This window comes from Pungitius pungitius, chromosome 6 (genome assembly GCF_949316345.1).
Source record: "Pungitius pungitius chromosome 6, fPunPun2.1, whole genome shotgun sequence".
Taxonomy (NCBI): Eukaryota; Metazoa; Chordata; class Actinopteri; order Perciformes; family Gasterosteidae; genus Pungitius; species Pungitius pungitius.
In genome coordinates, this window is record NC_084905.1 from 5888361 (window position 1) to 5908076 (window position 19716).

General features: G+C 39.9%; 1 protein-coding gene across 1 annotated transcript; it reads right to left on the reverse strand.

The window, feature by feature from the left end:
- Nucleotides 1–495: 495 nt before the first annotated feature.
- pnp6 (purine nucleoside phosphorylase 6) lies at nucleotides 496–8479 on the reverse strand. Its single transcript, XM_037452441.2, has 6 exons — nucleotides 8301–8479; nucleotides 7020–7189; nucleotides 6828–6931; nucleotides 4229–4404; nucleotides 3944–4134; nucleotides 496–2746 (listed from the first exon to the last, which is right to left on the reverse strand). The coding sequence occupies exons 1-6, from the start codon at nucleotides 8330–8332 to the stop codon at nucleotides 2550–2552; spliced, it is 870 nt and encodes a 289-aa protein (XP_037308338.2). The 5' UTR covers nucleotides 8333–8479; the 3' UTR covers nucleotides 496–2549.
- Nucleotides 8480–19716: the final 11237 nt, after the last annotated feature.

The window sequence follows — 19716 nt, forward strand, 5'->3', positions numbered from 1 at the left end:
TTCCTCCACCTCCCTGTCCTGCACCGTCTTATCCTCGTGGAGGATGTGTGGGCGTGTCCAGCCCAGCGCCGGTGTTGCGTTTGCGCCGCCTCGTTCATTTGTATGAATATTTCAGCTCCGCAGCGAGCCGCACCTCCACGGGCTGCTACGTGGATCAATTATGGAACAGAGTTGACGTGTGTGTGTGTGTGTGTTTGTGTTTGTGTGTGTGTGTGTGTGTGTGCGCGGGAACGTGCGTTTATCTCCCTGATCTTCCAATTATGGCCTCGTTCACTGTTCATCGTTATCGTCGGTAGGAATATCGCGTTCTCCTTGTGAACAGCCATGGGGATTAAGTCAGGTGACCCACTAGTCCACTAGAACACACTCACACACAGGCGCGCACACACACACACATACACACACACGTATGCTCTCACTTATGACAGCAAAAAAAAACAGCATCCAAATGTGATCGGCAAGTTTATTTGACAGCAGCAGCAGCATTTTGTATTAAAATAGACTATTTTTTACGTCATGTTTGTTTGTGAATAACCTGAGACCTGAAAAACAAACATCGCAAATGAAAATGCAATATGGATTTGTAAAGGGAAATACTGATCATGGAAGTTGTATCTTAAAGTGAATAACTTTATTTTGCATGCAGCAGTTTAAATTCAAATTTTACATTTTGATGATAGCAGGCTTCACTCTGAGAGGAATTTCTCTTTAAGACTCCTATCAGCCTTCTTGATGTTGAGCCTGATACAAATAGCCGTAGGGATGGACTGTAGATTTGGGCTTTCTCTGGCCTTTGCAGCCCAAATGAATGAGACGGTCGAGGGGACCTGGCAGGAGGTTCCAGATGGAGAAGATTGAACACGGCTATTTCAGCCTGTCCTGATATTACAGTGCCGTTGTTTCTTAGCGTACAAATAATAGAGATACAAATGCAATCCACTGAGGAAAAACATTCATACATCAGTAGTGCTTGACCAAATTAGCCTTGGATTTCCAAAATTCTTTCAGAATAGATTAGAATTAGAAAACTCCTTATTGGAAATGGACATCCATCAGGGATATGGATTGACATGCTATTTCCACATGTTTTTAATAAATACATTATAGTTTTAAAATAGCTTCATATCTGATTCAATCAGCAAATAAAGTCACTACGATTTGTTTATGACATTTATAAACTATTCAAGCACCAACATGGCCAACGCATAAGAGCAGTGAAAACATCTTTTGCTTGCTTGGAGTAATATACTGTTGCTAAATGCAAACAAGACATATAGTGTGTATTCATATAATATACACAATGGTGAACAATGTAGGGTTTTAAAGGAACATCTTCAACAAGGCGAAATAAAACTAAAGACATGTTGAGACTTCATAAGAACAGGCTGCGAGCCGGAGATCATACTTGCATGACATGACATTCAAATGTAAAAGTTATTACTATTTATTATTGGGAGCAGCATAAACTGATCACAGAACTGTCTCCCATCCGTTACATTGTTGGGACAACAACCCAGCAACACAAACGCTGGATAGAAATACACACTGGTGGAGTTGCACAACAGCCACGGTGTGCTCATATCACATTAACTGTTCCATGATCTGGGATATATGAGGATATGATCTAGAGAGCGGTGCACAATAATAACAAGTAGCCACCACAGAATGTGGATACACAAATAAAAAATCAAAATTTCAGTTCTCAATATATATATAAAGGTGCCTGCTTCAAACCACAAGCCCACAAAGGCTATTTCCGCCTGTCACCTTTTAAGGCACTGCTTCCCAAACGTTACTTCTTTGTTTTGAGTTTATTGCATTATAATATATATAAACTTGATGAAATAATTATTTTTCTTCTAAAAATAGATATCATTTGATTTCTCCAGCTTTCCAAGTTTATTTTTCCATTGGTTTTACTAAATTGAAAAGTGCAAAAATAAAGAAGAATGGATTCTTCAAGTAGTACTTAAGACAAATAAATCACATTACATTCTTGAAAATAGAAGTTAAATGGAATTCAAATGTTATAGTTGATGTTAGGAGCAGTGCATTAACTCACATTTCGCCATTTAATAGTAGGTTTTTCAAACTGAATTATTTTTCAGGATGTCACAGTGCTACACGAAAAATTCAAACCAATAAAAACCAACACTAAACTTTCAAATCAATGGAAAATTTGCTATTTATTTTTCTTTCAATTTGTAGATACAACACCTCTGAGAAACAATTTGAGCAAACTGTCTCCATCAAAGTGATTCATAAGGACTGGATCCAGGGGTATAAACATCTTGCTGTGAAGCACTGAATAGCAAAAGACACATTTAATATTGCCAACATCCATCAAATACTGTGGACTTTTCAAGCTATCATATCCTTATATCATATTGACATTCTAAATATTTGTTTGCTTCGCTCCATACCAATGCAATACAAAAATACGTGACAAATTAGCCACAAAAAACCACGTCCCCCTCCCTTTGTTCAACGCTAACGACTTCATTATAAGTCTATACACGTGTTTTGCCTGCATATATCAGATGAAGGTACTAGATCTTGCCGATGAGATGGCTCACGAGCCTCTCCAGGTCCTGGGTTCTTCGCTGGGTGGTCCTCAGCACCTCCTCGTGGTTGGCCTTCTCAGCGCTGTTGTAGTCTGTCACGACCTTATTGGTGACAAGGGACAAACCCAAGACACGCAAGCCACAGTGACGAGCCACCACCACCTCTGGAACAGTGCTCATACCTAGACAGAGGGGAGAAGTGGGTCTCATGAGCATGATAATAATGATATAATAATCATGAATTATATGGTCTAGTATTGTTTTTTCACAAGAATGATGAGACTTTACATCACATCGATGTTGCTGAAGACTGCTGGAAACTGCTAGAACATGTGTAATTCGGAGATGCGCTTCTTTGTAGTCCATATTTGGAGAAATTGTTGTTTGGCTGCTGCAGACTGACGCCACTAACATGCTTCTCCCGTCGCATCCTAACCGCGTAGCTTAGTGAAAGTGATCGGATTCCCTAAACACTGCACTTGTCTCTTCCTGACTTCTCATGAATTCTCCGAAATATTTCAAACTTGTCATTTGATTAATTTTAAGGGCTGTTTTTAGGCAGCTAGCTTAGCCTTTCAGTGCATGAAAGGGATCTGTTTGCCACTCACCCCCCATCTATTTGACACATGGAGGAATTCCTCTGCATAGTTCTCTGCTGTATGTCGCGCCTCTGTTGGTTTTACTTCCAATGCAAAAAGATCTCTCCATCTTCAGCCACTGTCTGTCTAACTGACTGCAGCTAGCGGTCAACTTTGTTTACTTCCGGAAGTAAAGTTTATCGCATTAATCTCGGCCACATTAATCGCATAGATAAAAGCGTTTATTTTGACAGCCCTAATTAATTTAGATGAAATAAACTAAACATGGATTGGATTTGAACCCTAACTTGTAAAAATAGTAAAGCAATGTAACTAAAACGTGGAAATACAAGTCAGACTTGCATTCAGCTATACTGTAGGATTCTTCTATTAAATAAGAAACCGTATTAGCTATTAAAATCTTAAAAAAGCGAATGCAATGAGGGAAGGTCTAAATGGAATACGTTTTAGAAAGAGGTTCTGGATGTTATATAAGACGTATTGAGAAAGCTGCTGACACATTTGAGTGCAAATAACATCTGCGGAACAGATGAAGCTTTACTCTGCACTGACCAACAAATGAAATTTTGGCAGGTCGGCGTCACCAAATCTCGCTGCTTATGTTTCCCACTGCTGGAGCGCTGCAAAATTCAAATGTTGTTTTTATTTGTTCAGGTCGTTCCATCTGTTCCTATCCAAAACTACGAATTCACACCCATTTAAATATCCCAGAGCTGTTGCAAATACACGTTTGAGACACATGAGCGTCGCTTTCAGTGAGCACGAGAGAGCCGTACTAACCCACACAGTCAGCCCCCAGCATCTGCAGGAGTTTGCACTCTGCAATGGTCTCGTATGACGGTCCAGCCAGCATGCAGTAAACCCCTTCCTGCAGGAAGCCGCCGCAGTCCTGCTCTTCTGCTGTCTGCCTGGCCAGAGTCCTCAGATCACGGTCATACGCGTCCGACATGCAAGGGAAGCGCTCTCCAAACCTGGAGACGTGTTAAGCAAACAAATGGTGGGACATGGCCGACGCACGAGCTTCACTATCAAAAGTCTTCGTTGTCTCGTTGTCAAGTGCTGTACCTGATGTCATTGGGTCCACACAGCGGGTTTTGCCCCGCAAAGCCGGGCATGTTAATGTGATCCTTAATGAGCATGATGTCACCCACGTTGTAGCTGCCATTAAGTCCTCCCGCAGCGTTTGTCACGATCACAGTCTCCACGCCCAGGAGGTAGAAGACTCGCACCGGGTACGTCACCTGGACGGACAAATGCGCTATGCTTTAGACACAGAGGACGTTGTTCTTTTTATTGTTTTGACATTAACAATATGTGGGGGGTCAATATGGGGGTCATCCGGAAAGGAGAAAATGCATTATATGAGAAAGTCAGTATTTGAAGAGAGACACCTTCTGTCACGGTTTGGGTTTTCTTCCTGTTTTATTTTGTAGTTTCATGTCTCGTGTTACTGGGGTTAGCTTCACTTCCTGCCTTGTCCTGTGATTGTCTGCATGTCCATGATTGTTTCCACCTGTGTCCAATCACCTGCACCTCCCTTGTGTATTTAAGCCCTGTGCGCCTGGCGCCCCTTGTCGCATCATTGTTTCCTGTTCGCATGTCGTTGGTTTTTGTCTCTTGTCTCTGGTCCCTGTCGGTGGTTTTGCCACTTTTTCCATTCATTAAAGAGCACTTTGGAAGCTCTGAGTCCCTGCCTGCACCAGCGGTCACGACGCCTTCTGCATTGAGTTACTAATATTCTAGGTTTATGGTTGAACTGTGGATGACTGAAACAATCGTGAGTCTGCTCTAGATGTTCTCGGGCAGCTGATGGCTTGATAAGCCCATCTAATGCCATTTATCACTGCAGGCACCTTTTGAAACTGCTGTTTCTATTTCACATTTGAATTGCCGGTAGTTGTAAGTGAATTGCAAGCTAAGGTCGGCTGTCATTTTCTACTGTTGGCCTTTTTAGAAATGTGTTTTGCATATTGCTACAGTGGGCTGTGTTGTAAGTGTATTTTTGGACTTGTCAGGGATGAAATGTTAGTCAGTAAACTGTGTATGTAATGACGGGATAGATGGAAGTGAGTTTAATCAATCATTTGCCAAATGGCTAATGAAGGTAAGACATATTTACCCATGTAAGCAAATAGAGAGCAAGACAAAGTCATATGAGCGACTCAAAGAGGTGATCGGTCGACGTCCTCCCTGTCTTAAGTTTTCAAGCCTTTTTTTTTTGTGTAGCAAAAATCAATCTGCCAATATCTTCCTTGTTGTCAGTGTTTTAGTCTGTTTTGTAAAGAGAAATAAAATAGTTTTCTGTCACTGTGCTAGCTTGTACAAACTGATTCTTGTCTTATTTTCTGTTAAGTTTGGGATTTTTTATTCAGTTTTCCAAGTACATTGGTGAAATTGTCAAATGTACCTTAGTTGGATAGCAACACACCTTTCAAAGTTCAACTCATTTCCTGATTCAACTGGAGGACTTTTATCCGTATCTCTGTCAAAAGTCCCCACAGAGCACTGGATTGCATAATGCATCTGACTTTCTTTCAGTGGGTTTATATGGATCATTCCCTGTGAAGGCACATCAAAGCTGGGAATACAAAATCCAACCGGGATACAGCGTCTGCAGAGGGCAAAGGCCATCTCGTTAACCACAAACTGGGAGGTTTTCTTACTGTCATGATTCTGCAGCCACATTGTAAATTATTAGCCGGGTTATGAGCGATGGTACGATTTACACCAAGTCCTGATTGAGGATTAGATCAAATAAAAAGATCATGTGGCACATAAAGAATGGTGTGTGTTGCAAAGAGCTTATAATGCAAATAGCTAAGTGTTTCCACATGTTCATGGTTCAATGATTAGACACACACCAAACAAAAGCTGTGAATGTTTTTCTCATAATAAATGACAAAGTCAGAGTTGGAACTGCCAGCTTTGGCTTAGTTATTCTGCATACTGGATAATTTGCATCAGCAAGTTCTCAAAATTGCATTTAAAGAAGTAAAATATCCTGCTGGATGACTCCCCAACTGGTGTTTATTTCATTCAAAAGGAATTTAGTCATCAATTCATTGATTTACTTTCTGCCTAACGAAAACGAACTTGCATTAATCCAGTATACGAACAATGTAAATCTGAGACACAATATGTTTTAGCAATGCTAGCGGCATGGATAGCAGAAGTGGTAGGTCCATCACTTTGGTTCAGACTGCTATCACCATAACTTTCAAAGGACTCCAATAAGATTCAACAATACCCTGGATTTTCCTCCAACACAACCTAAAGATGCACATTTTGCGACTGTTATTGTAATATCAACATATGTATTACATAGCTTGGAGGAAAATTAGACAAACCCATTCACCTCCTTCTCATTTAACAGCTGTAGTATTTAATAATTGCTTCATCAACTCCTAATTTCAATGTTTAGTGTACATCAGACTTGATGCCTTCAAGCTAATGTTAGCATGCTAACGTAATCAATGAAAACTCAGCATATTGGCATTTTCACTATAAGGAGGCTTAGCTTAGCATCTAACAATTACAACAACACAGTGTCAATGGTATGTCTAAGGACGTATTATTATTTTTATAAAATTGTTATTATTCTGGTTGTTGACAGCTAAACTCACACATAAAAAGAGTACCAAAAGCAGTATGTGCTGTAGCGTACCGTGTGGATGTTGTAACCCTCGTAAAAGTGGAATCTCCCCTGCATGCAGACACAGTCACGGCCCTGCAGGCTCCCGAACACCAGCTGTCCGGCATGGCCCGGCACTGCACAGAACACATTCCAAATGAACAGCTGCTAGCATGCTGGTGAAAAGTTACCAAAAGCATGAGTATAATATGCAAATTATTTTACCAGTGCTGGTGGGAAAACGTGGGATTTCCTTATAAGGGAACACAGTCTTGTCACCCAAGAGGTCAGCCAGTCCGCCCAGGCCTGAACCACAGATGATGGCTACTTTAGGACGCTGCTTTGTTTGGGCCAGCAACCAGTCTGCTGTTTCCTTATACTCTTCGTAACTGTATCTGGAGACAGCGGGAAGAATAAAGGTTTATGTTGCAATCTTACCAAACTATAATACTACCTTTTTAGAGTTTAGGACCGTCTTCAAAAGTGAATAGAAACATAAACTAATTTACAGCTAATGTAGGAGGCAACATATAGCTCTGTCTCCTTCAATAACACCATAGGCTGGATGATGTGAAATAAAAGTATGCGGCTAAAAAATTGTCCAGAAAACAGAAGGGGCTATAAAATATTACAGCATGTACCGAAATGAATAAAAAGTGTTTGTAATAGAATAGTTATGCTTTGAAAAAGTTTATTCAAAATGAGTTGGGCTAACTCAATGTAATCCTATTTCATGGATCTTATTAGATTGAGTTATTGAGTATTGAGTTATCTCTACACATATGTATTGGACGGAAATCCTGCACACAAATTAATTGACTTCTTCTTCCAATGACTATTTTTTTTTAGTGTGAGTGCTTTTTAAAAAGTTATTTAGACGTGTAGGCGGGCTCGTGGTACTTTTATTATATATTATATTATATATTATATATATATATATTATTATATTGAATAGTCAGCCACGTCAACCAGGCCTTTGCGTTACGTAACAGCAGTTACTGCGCGGCTCCCGCGGACGCAACAGGCGGCACGCGGAGCTGTCCATGGTGCTGCCTGAACTTTGTGTCCATGCGCCTGAGCAGAGAGCTGGACGGGACTGGCCCCAGGCTCTTTGCTACACATTTTTTTTGTCAAACGCAATTTCCTGCCGGTTTAACAAGCCTGAGCGGTTGCTGAGCTGCGGCGTTTCAAGTAGAGACACAAGTCTGGCTTGTTAAACGAGCAGAAGGAGACAATTACTACATTCCTTCAAGAACATACGATGCAGCCACCACCTGTAACCCGCGGTTACGTTAGACGCAGGGGCGTCAACTCAGGAAAGAAGTCCTCATAGAGGGCTACTAATCCTCGGAATGAAGCCCTAATGTTGCTCTAGCTCTCGCTACCCCACAGAGACCGGCGTTATACTTTCAACACGACTGGATAGCCTTTGACATAACTAAGCTACTGCTCAGCCTTGGCGACATGACGCTGCGGTCCACAAACGGCCAGCCTCTTCTGGCTTACCTGCACTGACTGGTGGAGGATTCCGCTTCCATTTCTGATGACGATTGGGACCAATCTACCGATAACAAGCGGTTTGTGTCGCTAATGGCAGGCTGTCCGTGCTGAGTTCAGGGTGGTGGAGCAGGCTGATGGAAACACTGTAGCGGACAACAGAGTGGCGCACAGCATATAACGCACTGACGTGACTACCTCCAGGACAAAAGGGGGCGGGCCTAAGCCGACTGCTGGTCCCTTTCCGTACAACTGAATAACAACCTTACGCTTTGAGTCACCGAGTTTGGTTAAACATTTCAAACCAATGCATAACGTGTGCCTGGACTGAAACACGCTGTAGGCTATACGAAATCACCCCTTCCTCTCATGCATAAAAACACACACATACACAGGCTGCACAACAATTCAAATGCTGACTCAAACAAAGTGACACAAAAGCTGAGCTGTTAAACGACTGTGAACCTTTAAGTCTAGATGAACATTAACCAATATGTTATAATGAAACATCATATAAAACATGTAAATATTTAAGCTATAAAAATAAAATCATCGTGAGGCATGTGAGAAAGGTATTCAGAAGGGAGCAAAGTGTTCAAAGATTAGTAACCTTGCTAAGCTATCGGTTCAAAGATATGCTTTGAAAATAGTCAGTCAAGGCGAATAAATGCGTGGAGACTTGTAGATTAATTAAAAATATCCTGCTGTGTGAACATGGTTGTTCAAATGCCCATTGAGTGACTTTTGTCCTTATAATGACCCTCTTGTGTGTGCGTTGTGTGCAAGAGAGGGCCCCTGTCTGACAAGGTTATTTGACACAATTAAGATAGAAAGTATTATCTCATATGAATTATAGTTATTATATCCACAGACTCAAATTGTATGAAACTGTCTCCATTGGTGAAAATTAAGGATTTAATAAGTTAAATAACACATGTTATGTATTAATAATAACTATGATTTCAGTCATTCAGTAAAACCTCAGTACTGAAGTATACTTGTACATTACTTGCGTTCTTCTTCTTTCTGTTTAATTTAGGGAGTATTGCATTTTTTACTTATCACTAATTCTCCCATTAGGATTCGTAAGATATTCTTAAAAATATGTACTGTTAAAAGGCCTATATAAATAAACCGTGTAACCTTGTAATATAAATAGTTAAAATGAGTTTAGCCTCAATTTATAATAGGATAACCTTTAGAGATCAACATAGCCACCTGAATCTTAAATCATTTGAATTCAACAGAGGATGAGATGTCATGACTGCATACTTTTTCTTGTGTTTTAGGGGCAGAGTGAGTTCAGGGGAAAACACAACTATTTGCCCTAATCTCAGTGGTGTGGGCTGTGTCAAAGGTCCATACAACATGAAACAGACTGTTTGATGTTTCATTATGAGAGAAAGTATTAGATATATAGACATGAGAGAAGTTTGAGAATATGTTTGTTGCCTGCACCATAAGAGACTTCTGCCAGAATTTACACCTTTACATTTCCATGAACATTTTTTCTATTTAATGATCTCGTCATTGTAAGTTGGAACTTCTGATTTTCCTATATTGTTTGTTGAACAACCTCAACTTTGTATTCTTAAATATAGTACTGGCAGCAATGATTTAGACATGTTTTGTCTGGAAATGCAAAAAGAACTAGAAAATGCATTTCCTGCTGAAAATGCATTGGAAGGAAAAAAGTTGAAATAATTTCAAAACATTGCTTAAAATACAGAAATGAAACAAGCTGAAATTATTCTAAACATTGCTGAAAGAAGAGAACAATCTGAAATACATTTTAAAATTGCTGAAAATACAGAAATGAGAAAAGCTGAAATGAACTTGAAAGAATAGCAAAAAAAACAGAAATGGGAGAAGCTTCTATGAATTTGAAAACACATAAATAATAAAAGCCAAAATTAACTTAAACGTTGCTGAAAGAATAGAAATAGGAAAAGCTGAGAGTTAAAAAATACATTTTCTGTAGTAATTTAATGTTTAGTACTATAGTTGTAATTGTGGTACTAGCGGTACTAGCAGCAGTAGAAGAAGTATGTACTAGTTTCACTAGTATTTGAAAGCAATTGTGGTGTACCTATTGTTGGGGTACAGATAATCATTGAGGCTTTTATTTTGAAATAATGGAATTGGGTGGGGGGGGGTTGGGAGACAGAATGTTTGTTAACGAGCACACAGGGGCAGACAGACAATGAGTTAATGAGAATCCACACCTCAAACAAATGCTTTCTGGAGCAAAACTATTTGGGGTAGCCAAAAAATAATGGGATTTTGAGAGACACAAGACTACCGAAAGCATGAGTGTAGCTTTCATGTCTCTATGTGTTTTAAAACTGCTCATGTAGCAGTTTACAAAACATGTATCTTCTGTTGTTTTCAGACTTTGTCCACACTCTACCACATACTCTAAATTCGATAGGGACCCAAAAACTAATGAAACATAATTAGTGATTATGAAAAGAGTATAATAGATATCAACAAGCTGTTTTTTATGAAATTGTTAAAACTTGTGTCAACAATTTAAAGTTTAAATGGTGTCTCTAGCTGAAAGATTGGAAAAGCTGAAAAGTTGAAAGTTGAAGAAGTTTTGAGAGGATTTGAAAATGTAATCCTTTGGAAAACATGTTAAAACGGTTGATGATTTTAATTTAAATGTATTCAATTATAAGAGCTAGAAAGCTGAGAAGTCATACGCCCCCCCCCCCCCCCTGAAGGAGCTGAACATTTTAATATTTGAATGGTCTTAATAGCTGAAAGTGTGAAGGAGTTGAAACGTGCGGCGGAAGAAATAGAATAAGTAGAATAAAGATTCGAAGAACAATACTTGGAATGCATCAATGCATTCCAACAATAATATACTGTATGTTGGAATGTATGTCAGTCACAGTTGTCAGATAAAAGTGCTTGAAATGTGGTTTCATAAGCCTAATGTTAAAACATTAGTATACATAGCTTGAGATTTCCTGGATGAAAATTACAATGGATTTCTGATGGAATTTTTTTTCCTAGCTAGAAAATAGAAGTAAATATCACAGATTTGTTTATGTGAGTAAAAATCACTATCAAAGGCTAAGTATTCAAAATTAAAGTTTTTTTCAAGTTTTTGATAGAAACAATAATTATAAACTTACAACATGTTGCAAACTACAAACCTTTACCTTGATTTTTTTTCATCGCACAGTACTTGCTTTTGCCGTTTTTTAAGGAAGTCCTTAAACAATTCTTGCAATTCATGGTTTCCATTCATGAATAATTTAAACTAATTCTCCCTTCTCTGAAGAACACTTTTAATTAGAAACAACAGGTGTTGCTTGACAACACATACTAAAAGTTATTTCTGAAAAGCCCTGACTTTGGGAGACATCTTCAGGACATCTAGCCCAAGTAAGAACTTCTGAAATGGTTAAAATGTAAATATCCGCTTAGGTCGCCCTCAGTCACTCATCATCGAGTCACACCTAGAACTCAAATTAAAAAAAATACCGCCATTGAGTTTTTAAAAATGTGCGGAAAGAGCAAAGTGCCTCTCAAGTCCCAAATTGTGAGAATATCATAAAATCTGCTTGTAATTTAAGACAGAACAATAAGTGCCACCTGAAATGAATCAGATCTTCACACTAGAGTTTTCTCATGAATAAACAGGGGCCCAATTTCTCACGACCTACGTTTTTGGACATGGTCCCATTATTTTCAAAGAAGCTGCTTCAAACGACAGATAGATAATTATTGCCCTGGCTTTTTATAGGGAGCAAAAATCAATATGTGACTGCGGTGTTTGTTGCAATGACCTCAGCGAAGCAATTTTATCCCTCTGCTACCCACGGCTGCATGTGTTTGGAGAAGGTGACAAGAGTAGGAAGTACTTTTACTTCGCTAGTTGTTAGTTGTATTGAATTTAAGTTTGGTGGTGGCTCATTTTTAATCACTTGAAAAACCAATGTTTACTCAAGCAACTTTGTTCTCTTTAAATAACAGTGTATAATGAACACACACCTAACTGGCAGCCATTGAAAAATCAATACACCATAACCCCCTCTGCTCCATTATTCATTTAGATTTTGAGCTCACGTCCTCTGACCCAACCTTGAGGTAGGCTAAGTGCAGTTAGTGCAAGAGTCTTAGCTTCTGGTGCAATGCTTAGGAGGTCCCAGATGATGGTGTGTAGACGATACTAACTACAGGCTTAGTATGTACATATGTATCATAGCTAACAGCTTCAAGTGGACAGTTTGTAACTCTTGACTACTGTTATTATTTGTATTATGTTTCATTTGCTGCCTCATCACTTCTGAATAGAGAGACAGAAAACAGGCATTCGGTGCAGTTTACACAGTAGCCTGAGCTGCTGCGTGTTTGCACACAGGAAATGCTCGAGATGAGCAAGACTGCGCATCATGAAGTCAATTATATTTCTACAGCATAATGTAAGAGAAACTTTTTGGAAGTCTAAAATATGTGTGGTAGTAATCATTTAAATTGTTAAGTTCCCAAATTGATGTATATATTGTGGGTTTCCAAGTCACAAGTCTCAAGAACACAAGCCGGCCACTGGGTACAGTTGAACACAGTTTATTTTGAATAATTGACCGTGTTGGAGGATAAGCTGAACACCACGTCACTATTCCCAAGCCGTTCTCGTTGTCTTCTTTCACCAGGTCGTACACAAGCGGGTCTTCTTCCAAAGCAGTTCGGTAGTCAACGAGTCCGCGTCAATCCAGTTAATCTTACACTTTGGTTAATTATTTTCTCTACTTTCCGAAACTACGTCTCACTTGGTCTGGTCTTGTCGGTTCTCTCTACCACAATGTCAATATTTTAACTGGAAGCAGCTCACTCTGCGATCAACTTGCAATGTAATATTGGGTTAAAATCCCTGATTCATCTTATAGGGTTCAGCTGTGAAAAGCTCCAAAAGTTAACAGTTGGTCATATTAAAAAAAGTCACCCTTGCACTCTGGCAAATCTGGATCTATTTTTTAGTAAGTTACTTTGAATAAAAGCGTCAGCTACATGAAAGATCTAAATGAAAAAATGTTTAGCAAGCAGATGAAGGGACCTAACCAGAGCTTTTGTTGAATTTAATGGAACAAAGATAGAGGAGAAACACTGCTCATTTGGATTTGAACTAGAACAGTGTATGAAAAGTGAATTGAAGTCCATTTCTGTCATTGGGATGGTCCACTTCAAAGTATTGGGCAAGAAAACCTGAGTGCATTGATAAGGAAACCATGAGGACACTAGCTGTATTATTAGTTCAACGTCAATCTGATTCCGGTCGCCTAACCAGGCACAGCAAAAAGAACAGAAGGCTCAGAACAAACTAATGAAGGCCGTCCTAAATCATGGCCGAGGAACGCATATTAACCCAAACGGATGAGAGACACAGATGAAACTTGACATGGTTTTGTAAGGTCTATGTCAACATGTTTTGTATTATGTTCAGAACTGTCATGGCCTAAAAACAACAGCTTGCTAACAGTAACCTTGACATTTCTACAAATGTGTAATATTGATATTTGTAGTGTATGAATAGGATGATATCATATTCACGTCCCTCCTCCTCAGCCGGCGACTTTTATCTTCATGACAATGAAACCTCGGGGAGTTCACTAACGCTTTTACGACTTCAAATAAATCACGGAAACCATTATTTGAGGTTGACAGGCCGTCTCCTCACTACAAAGACTTCCAGACTAGGGAGTATTATCAAGTCTGAAAAAAACGGCTTCTATGAAATGTTCCTTTTTTCTCTGAATTTGAACAGTTGAAGCATTTGTATTGTGTACACACACCAGTTATTATAGGTACTTTAACAATTGGTCAAATTGAATGAATATAAATGAATTCATATGAGCTTAATATGTAAATGATATATCTTTATTAGACCAAAGAATAGCTACAGTCGGTGCCTGATGTGCAGGGGGGGGGGGAGGAGAGGTGAGACTGGCAACATTTCAAACTTCTCGTTATATCATCATAAATCCTCTGCATAAAGAGCATGAGCTACCCGCTGAGGTCACTAACAATGTACCAAAGCTGCTTCCCCTTAGTCAGCAGATGCTAATTGATGGGCAAAGGGCAGCCAATGTGACACAGTCAGAATTTAACGCATGGGCCTGCAGCAAATTGCCATCTAAAGTTTGTAAAATATCTATAAAATAAGTTAATGCCCACTCATCACAATTAGGAGACATTTATGTCTGTATTTTAATCTCGTCCCTTGTTTTTTCGTCGACTTGTCCAATATGCAAATGTGAATGTGAATAACCCCTACAGTGTTCCCCTGCAGGTGATAAGCGGGAGCAGTGACTCTTTCAGGTCATCCTGAATGCCACAAAATTGCACACTTAAATATACAGTAGAATGTTGTTTTTAATTTGTGATGTAGCAGGAATGACAACGATGTCTTAACTTTGAGCGGGCATATTCTCCCCGTACGGGTTATGCAATATTTGTTAAAGGTTCAAGGTTTTGAGAAATACGCTTATTCTCTTTCTTGCCAAGCATTAGATGAGAAGATCCATGCGACTCAGTAAGAAGCTGGAGTCACAAGCGGGTTAGCTTTATGTGACGTAATGACTGTAATTGGGGAAAGTTATTTAAATCCACCTACCAGCACCTCTAAAGCTCACCAATTAACATATTATATCTTTGAGAATGGCAGTTTGACATTTGACAGGATTTATCCTCCACTCCTATTGCACTGCACGTTAACCAGCTGCTGTCTCTAGTTAGCCTCATATTTAACCAAGTGGTAAGTGAGTGTTTCAATCTTCTCATCTATTCTTCGCCAGATATTGAATAAGCTTTATTTCCCAAAATGTCAAACCTCCCTTCACGAAATGATTTGTGAAAACTAATTAAATTAATCAATACTGTACATGTTATCAGACAACCTGTCAGAGGTTAAACATCCTGCACCAGCTCAAGATGCACAACCTCCCTCAGGAGCTGTCAGGATCAGTCAGGCGGGACCTCCATAGCACTATTACCACTATCTGCTTTACACCCAAATATATATAGATACATACTTTTTAATATACATTTATATTTATATTGTATAGTTGTTAAATACTTCTATTGATTCGGTGGTTGTTTATTCTTATGCTCTACTTATATTCCTTTTTCTTGATTCATTTTGTATATTCCTTGTTATTGTATGTACTCTTTTTTGTAATAGAAAGTACATTTAACAGGAGTCAAAATCCATGAGTGCATAAGCAGAGGGTGAAAAAAGTAGATTCTGATTCATATTTTCAAACAACCTCAATACAATGCTTGTTATAGCTGACATGACAGTATGCATGTGCCAATATCATATGCTTCACTTTGGTAAATGCATATTATTATGCAATTCCAGCAGGTATTCCATGTATAAGCTAGCAATGAATGAATTTATGTTTTTAAAACGAACGAGTACCCATAACTGTGATTTCACAGGTAATGAGTATTCTTTATCTATATTTCTTCTATATTTCTTCTATATCTGAGTATTTCCAGTTGGTCGGAGCAGAGGATTCAGGAAGCAGGGTTGCAGCAGATCTATCTGCAATCTTCACTGTCTATTTTCCCACATGGGAGAAAAAGACAAAAAAAACTGGAGAGTTAGACTGATCCCTAGAATAATCAGGGCACAGAACGCAGGATTGGTATAATTTAGATTACATGACTCTTTGAAGTCGTAATTAGACACGTAGGGGAGCAGAGGATGGTATGTGGGTACAGAATTAGAGAAATACTCAAATTGAGCATTCCTCAAAGTTGCATTAAATGGAATGAAAGTTACACCGATATTTCCTATTTAATTTGCCCTTTCTTTCCATTCAGGACTTCCACCACAGGCTGGTTTTTGTGACATATAGGGAGCGGTTTCAGGTCCCGAGCCGTGCCGTTGGGCCGTGAGCCATTCTTGACTTTGCAACAGCGTCCATTTACCCGTCTCTCCAGGGAACGCCTCCACAGGGAGGACACATTTTTCTCTACTTGGTGAAAGGCAGCCACTTAATTAACGGTAACAGTAAATACTATTGATTACCATTACCAAAGTTTTATTGAATATTTGGGTTTCATCTGCCAGTTTCTTAAACAATATTGAACCCCGGCTGTTAGAAAGACACTAAGCCTGAAAGTCTGTTTTCTAAAGTCCACCGTGTGACATTTCTCCTTTCGTTCTTCTAACTGTGACGCTGTGCCTAGTTTTGCAGCTAGAGTGTCAAGTTCCCTACAAATGATAACAAAGAGGAATCAGCATTAAAAGCTTATTGCAGAGTGGGCTGCTTTCAGTTGAAATATTGATATAGACATAAACCGCGGCAATTACTTCACAATTAAAAAGATCATGACAACTAGCACACATTTTTAAGAATTCAAACAAAGTTAGACGAAGCTCCCTCCATTGGTTATCAGTGGCTTCCCGCATCTGTTTCAAAACATGCGCACCGTGCAGCCAACAGATCAGGTGCAGTCTCTACCTACACCTGGACTAGGAAGCACTTTATTAGAGCTTATGCTGCCACTTACCTGTAGTGCTTTGTAGTTTGCCTTCATGGAGCAATTACACTGTTGAATGTGGGCTGAATGCACATATTGTAAGTCGCTTTGGACTAAAGCTTCAGCTAAATGAAAAATGTTAAATGAAAAAACAAAAATCAAACAAATCCCAAAATACAGTTGAAACAAATTGAAACAAACAACTTTACCAAACTGCCTTTTGGCTTATTAGATAAGGTATAATTTGTTTGTTCAGCTGTTGGGACTCACTCACTCAGCTCACTGCAGTAAACTAACAAATCATTCATCCTTAGTTCTTTTATTAATTCATTTTGTATTTTTTCATATTCATCACGTATTTCATTTAATTTGGCATTGAGTCATGATAGAGCTGTACTATGCCTGATAATGTCTTTTTGTGATAAATCTGCTCATGTGTGATGATCTTGTTAATTGTGTGGTTTTGAGGGACACACACTGTAGTTTTACACTCAGTTTGGTTGCCTACACAATTAGCCGGACCCCTCAACATCAAAGGCAATTAGTTAAAGCTTTTGACTGTTGCTCTTAGGACACAAGGGGATCAATTAGAGGTAAAGGGAGAAAATTTGCTGAAAAACAAAACTGGTAGAATATCCATTATTCTTTCTTTACTGAAACTCATTGTTTTGCAACACGCAAATTCAGGAAATGCTAAATGACCATTTTGAATCCCTTTGCACTCATTTGATTTTCAGAAATGAATCATTTCAAGACCTTCCGCTTGGTGTACCTTGGCCAACTAAACCCAATTTCCCAGCGCAGTCTGGGAGCAATTAGGCTCACGTTTCATGTGCACTCCCTGCTAAACATCGGAGGCTGAAAATAGCAAACATGACAGGGTAGGTTGATTAACACAGGGGATGCTTCAATCAGAACCAAATCAGCTTTACTCCTGACCCGAGGCGGCCACATCAAAGTCTCCTTTTTCAGCTGCACAGCTCCCCTGAAGCTGTCCATGTAGGATAATAATAATAATAATAATAATAATCCTATGGTTCTAAACGAATACCTTAGAACAGATGTGTTCACCCATGTTAGCTATGCTTCACCTGTTTGGATATTCAACGCTGCACTACACCCATTTTTTGACTGTGAAGTACTGTGTGTGTGGGGGGGGGGGGGGGGGGGGGGGGCGGGGAGGGGGTTTAGTTATTTGCTGACACAACATTCATTCTGTTATCAGCAGTTGTCCTAAAGCTCTACCACAGCAAAGTCACCTTGTGGAACAATAACTCCTCGCCCGTGATGGCCGAACTGTTCCTACTTTAGATTTGTGTTCACCCATTTTGAGTTAATCATTAAATTATGGAGATGCCATTCCCCAGGGCAGAGAGATATCTCATCCAATAGTTATTTATAGAACTTTCAGGGATGATTGTTTCCAATAAAAAAAACATCAGGATCTAAGAAAAATAATTCCCCGAGTGTTTTTGTGTGTGTGCTGTAAAAGTATTTTTTTCCAGTGTACCTTTTAGGGAAGCGAGGTGCTGACATGCCATGTGAACATGCAGGTCTGCTGAATGAGTAGCAGCTACTCGGCAGCATTAAGCTTTTATAAGAGGAGGGCGAGCGGGTCCAGAACCACTTATCTTCCCATCAAGAGGCTATCATTTTTAATTCAGCACCTCTCCGCCCACCCCCCCAACGCTGATGTTTCGGTCCACCGTGCTGCGAAAGTCGTCCCTCTGCTTCATTCACGTGAAGAAGGGCGTGTTAATGCATGTTGTGTTTGCACGTGTACACACAGCTTCGGTTAAAAGGCGAGTAGTGGCTTCGCAAAGAACTAGCCTGCTCAGCTTTTTTCCACCACGGTGTGATAAGATGCTCGTTCCGTCTTAAAAGTGAGCAGAGAGTCGTCCCCCCCCCCCCCCCCCCCCCCCCCCCCCGACAGCCTCTCCTCTGTCACTGCCGCCGATTTAAATGAAAAGACGGGCAGCTCTTTGGGGAGGCCTCTGCTTTGACAAGGCTCGAGCACCAAGGGGACAACTAGCAGCTGCACGTACACACACACACACACACACACACACAAACACAGACACGCACACACACACACACACACACACACACAAAAGCTACATAGGAACACAAAAAGAACGAGCGTGCTGCAGAGCTGTTTGTGCAGTAATCAAAGGTAGCTGAGGGGGGCTGGTTGGTGGGCAGCGGTGATGAAGGCTTAGCAATAAGCTGCAGCTCTCCCTGCCTGTCACCTGCTGTCATAGCATCCGGATGCCGGCAGATAATTGCTTTTTTCTCTCTTTTTTTCTCCAATTCCTCTTTCCCTCTCCCTTATTTTGTTCCATCAATCATCCTCTGTCCTCCATGTTGTCTTTCCTCTCCTGCTCCTGCTCCTCCCTCTTCCACCATCCAATGTTATCTCGTCAGAGCGAAAGCCGTGTAACCGTGCCCGGCTCTTGGTTTTGTTTTTGTATTCCCTCATTCTGCCTCTAGGTACTGTGCATGATGGAAATATCTGCGATAATTGCATCGCTGGAGATGAACATGAGCCACGATTTAAATATGTGTTTTCACTTTGGGGCACGTTCGGTCATTGCAAACAGTCTGGGTTCAATTGGTTGTTGATGTGTGTGAAAGCTAAATAAGCCACACTGTGAGAATGTTACTTCCACTCAGGCTTTGATGTTCCTCAGAAATGAGGTACTTCGGCTGCCAATTAGTAATCACGTCCCCGCTCACTGGCGTTCAAGCTCGGGCAGAGACGGATTAAAAGCTCTGTGATGCGGTCTGCATTGAGCGGGACCACAAGCCTGATGGGATGGCTAATCTTGTGAAAATTCAACACATTTGTTTTTTATTTTTTTATTTTGGAAGATAGATTTCCTAGAAGGAGCCAGTGCTTTGATTGATTCCGCATTTAGTCTTC

Coding starts and splice junctions, on each gene's coding strand:
- pnp6 (XM_037452441.2), bottom strand. CDS start 8,332: ATGGAAGCGGAATCCTCCACCAGTCAGTGCAG. Junction 4,135..4,228: donor TGTGGACCCAATGACATCAG/GTACAGCACTTG, acceptor ACACGTCTCCAG/GTTTGGAGAGCGCTTCCCTT. Junction 2,747..3,943: donor GCTGGGGGCTGACTGTGTGG/GTTAGTACGGCT, acceptor CCCTCTGTCTAG/GTATGAGCACTGTTCCAGAG.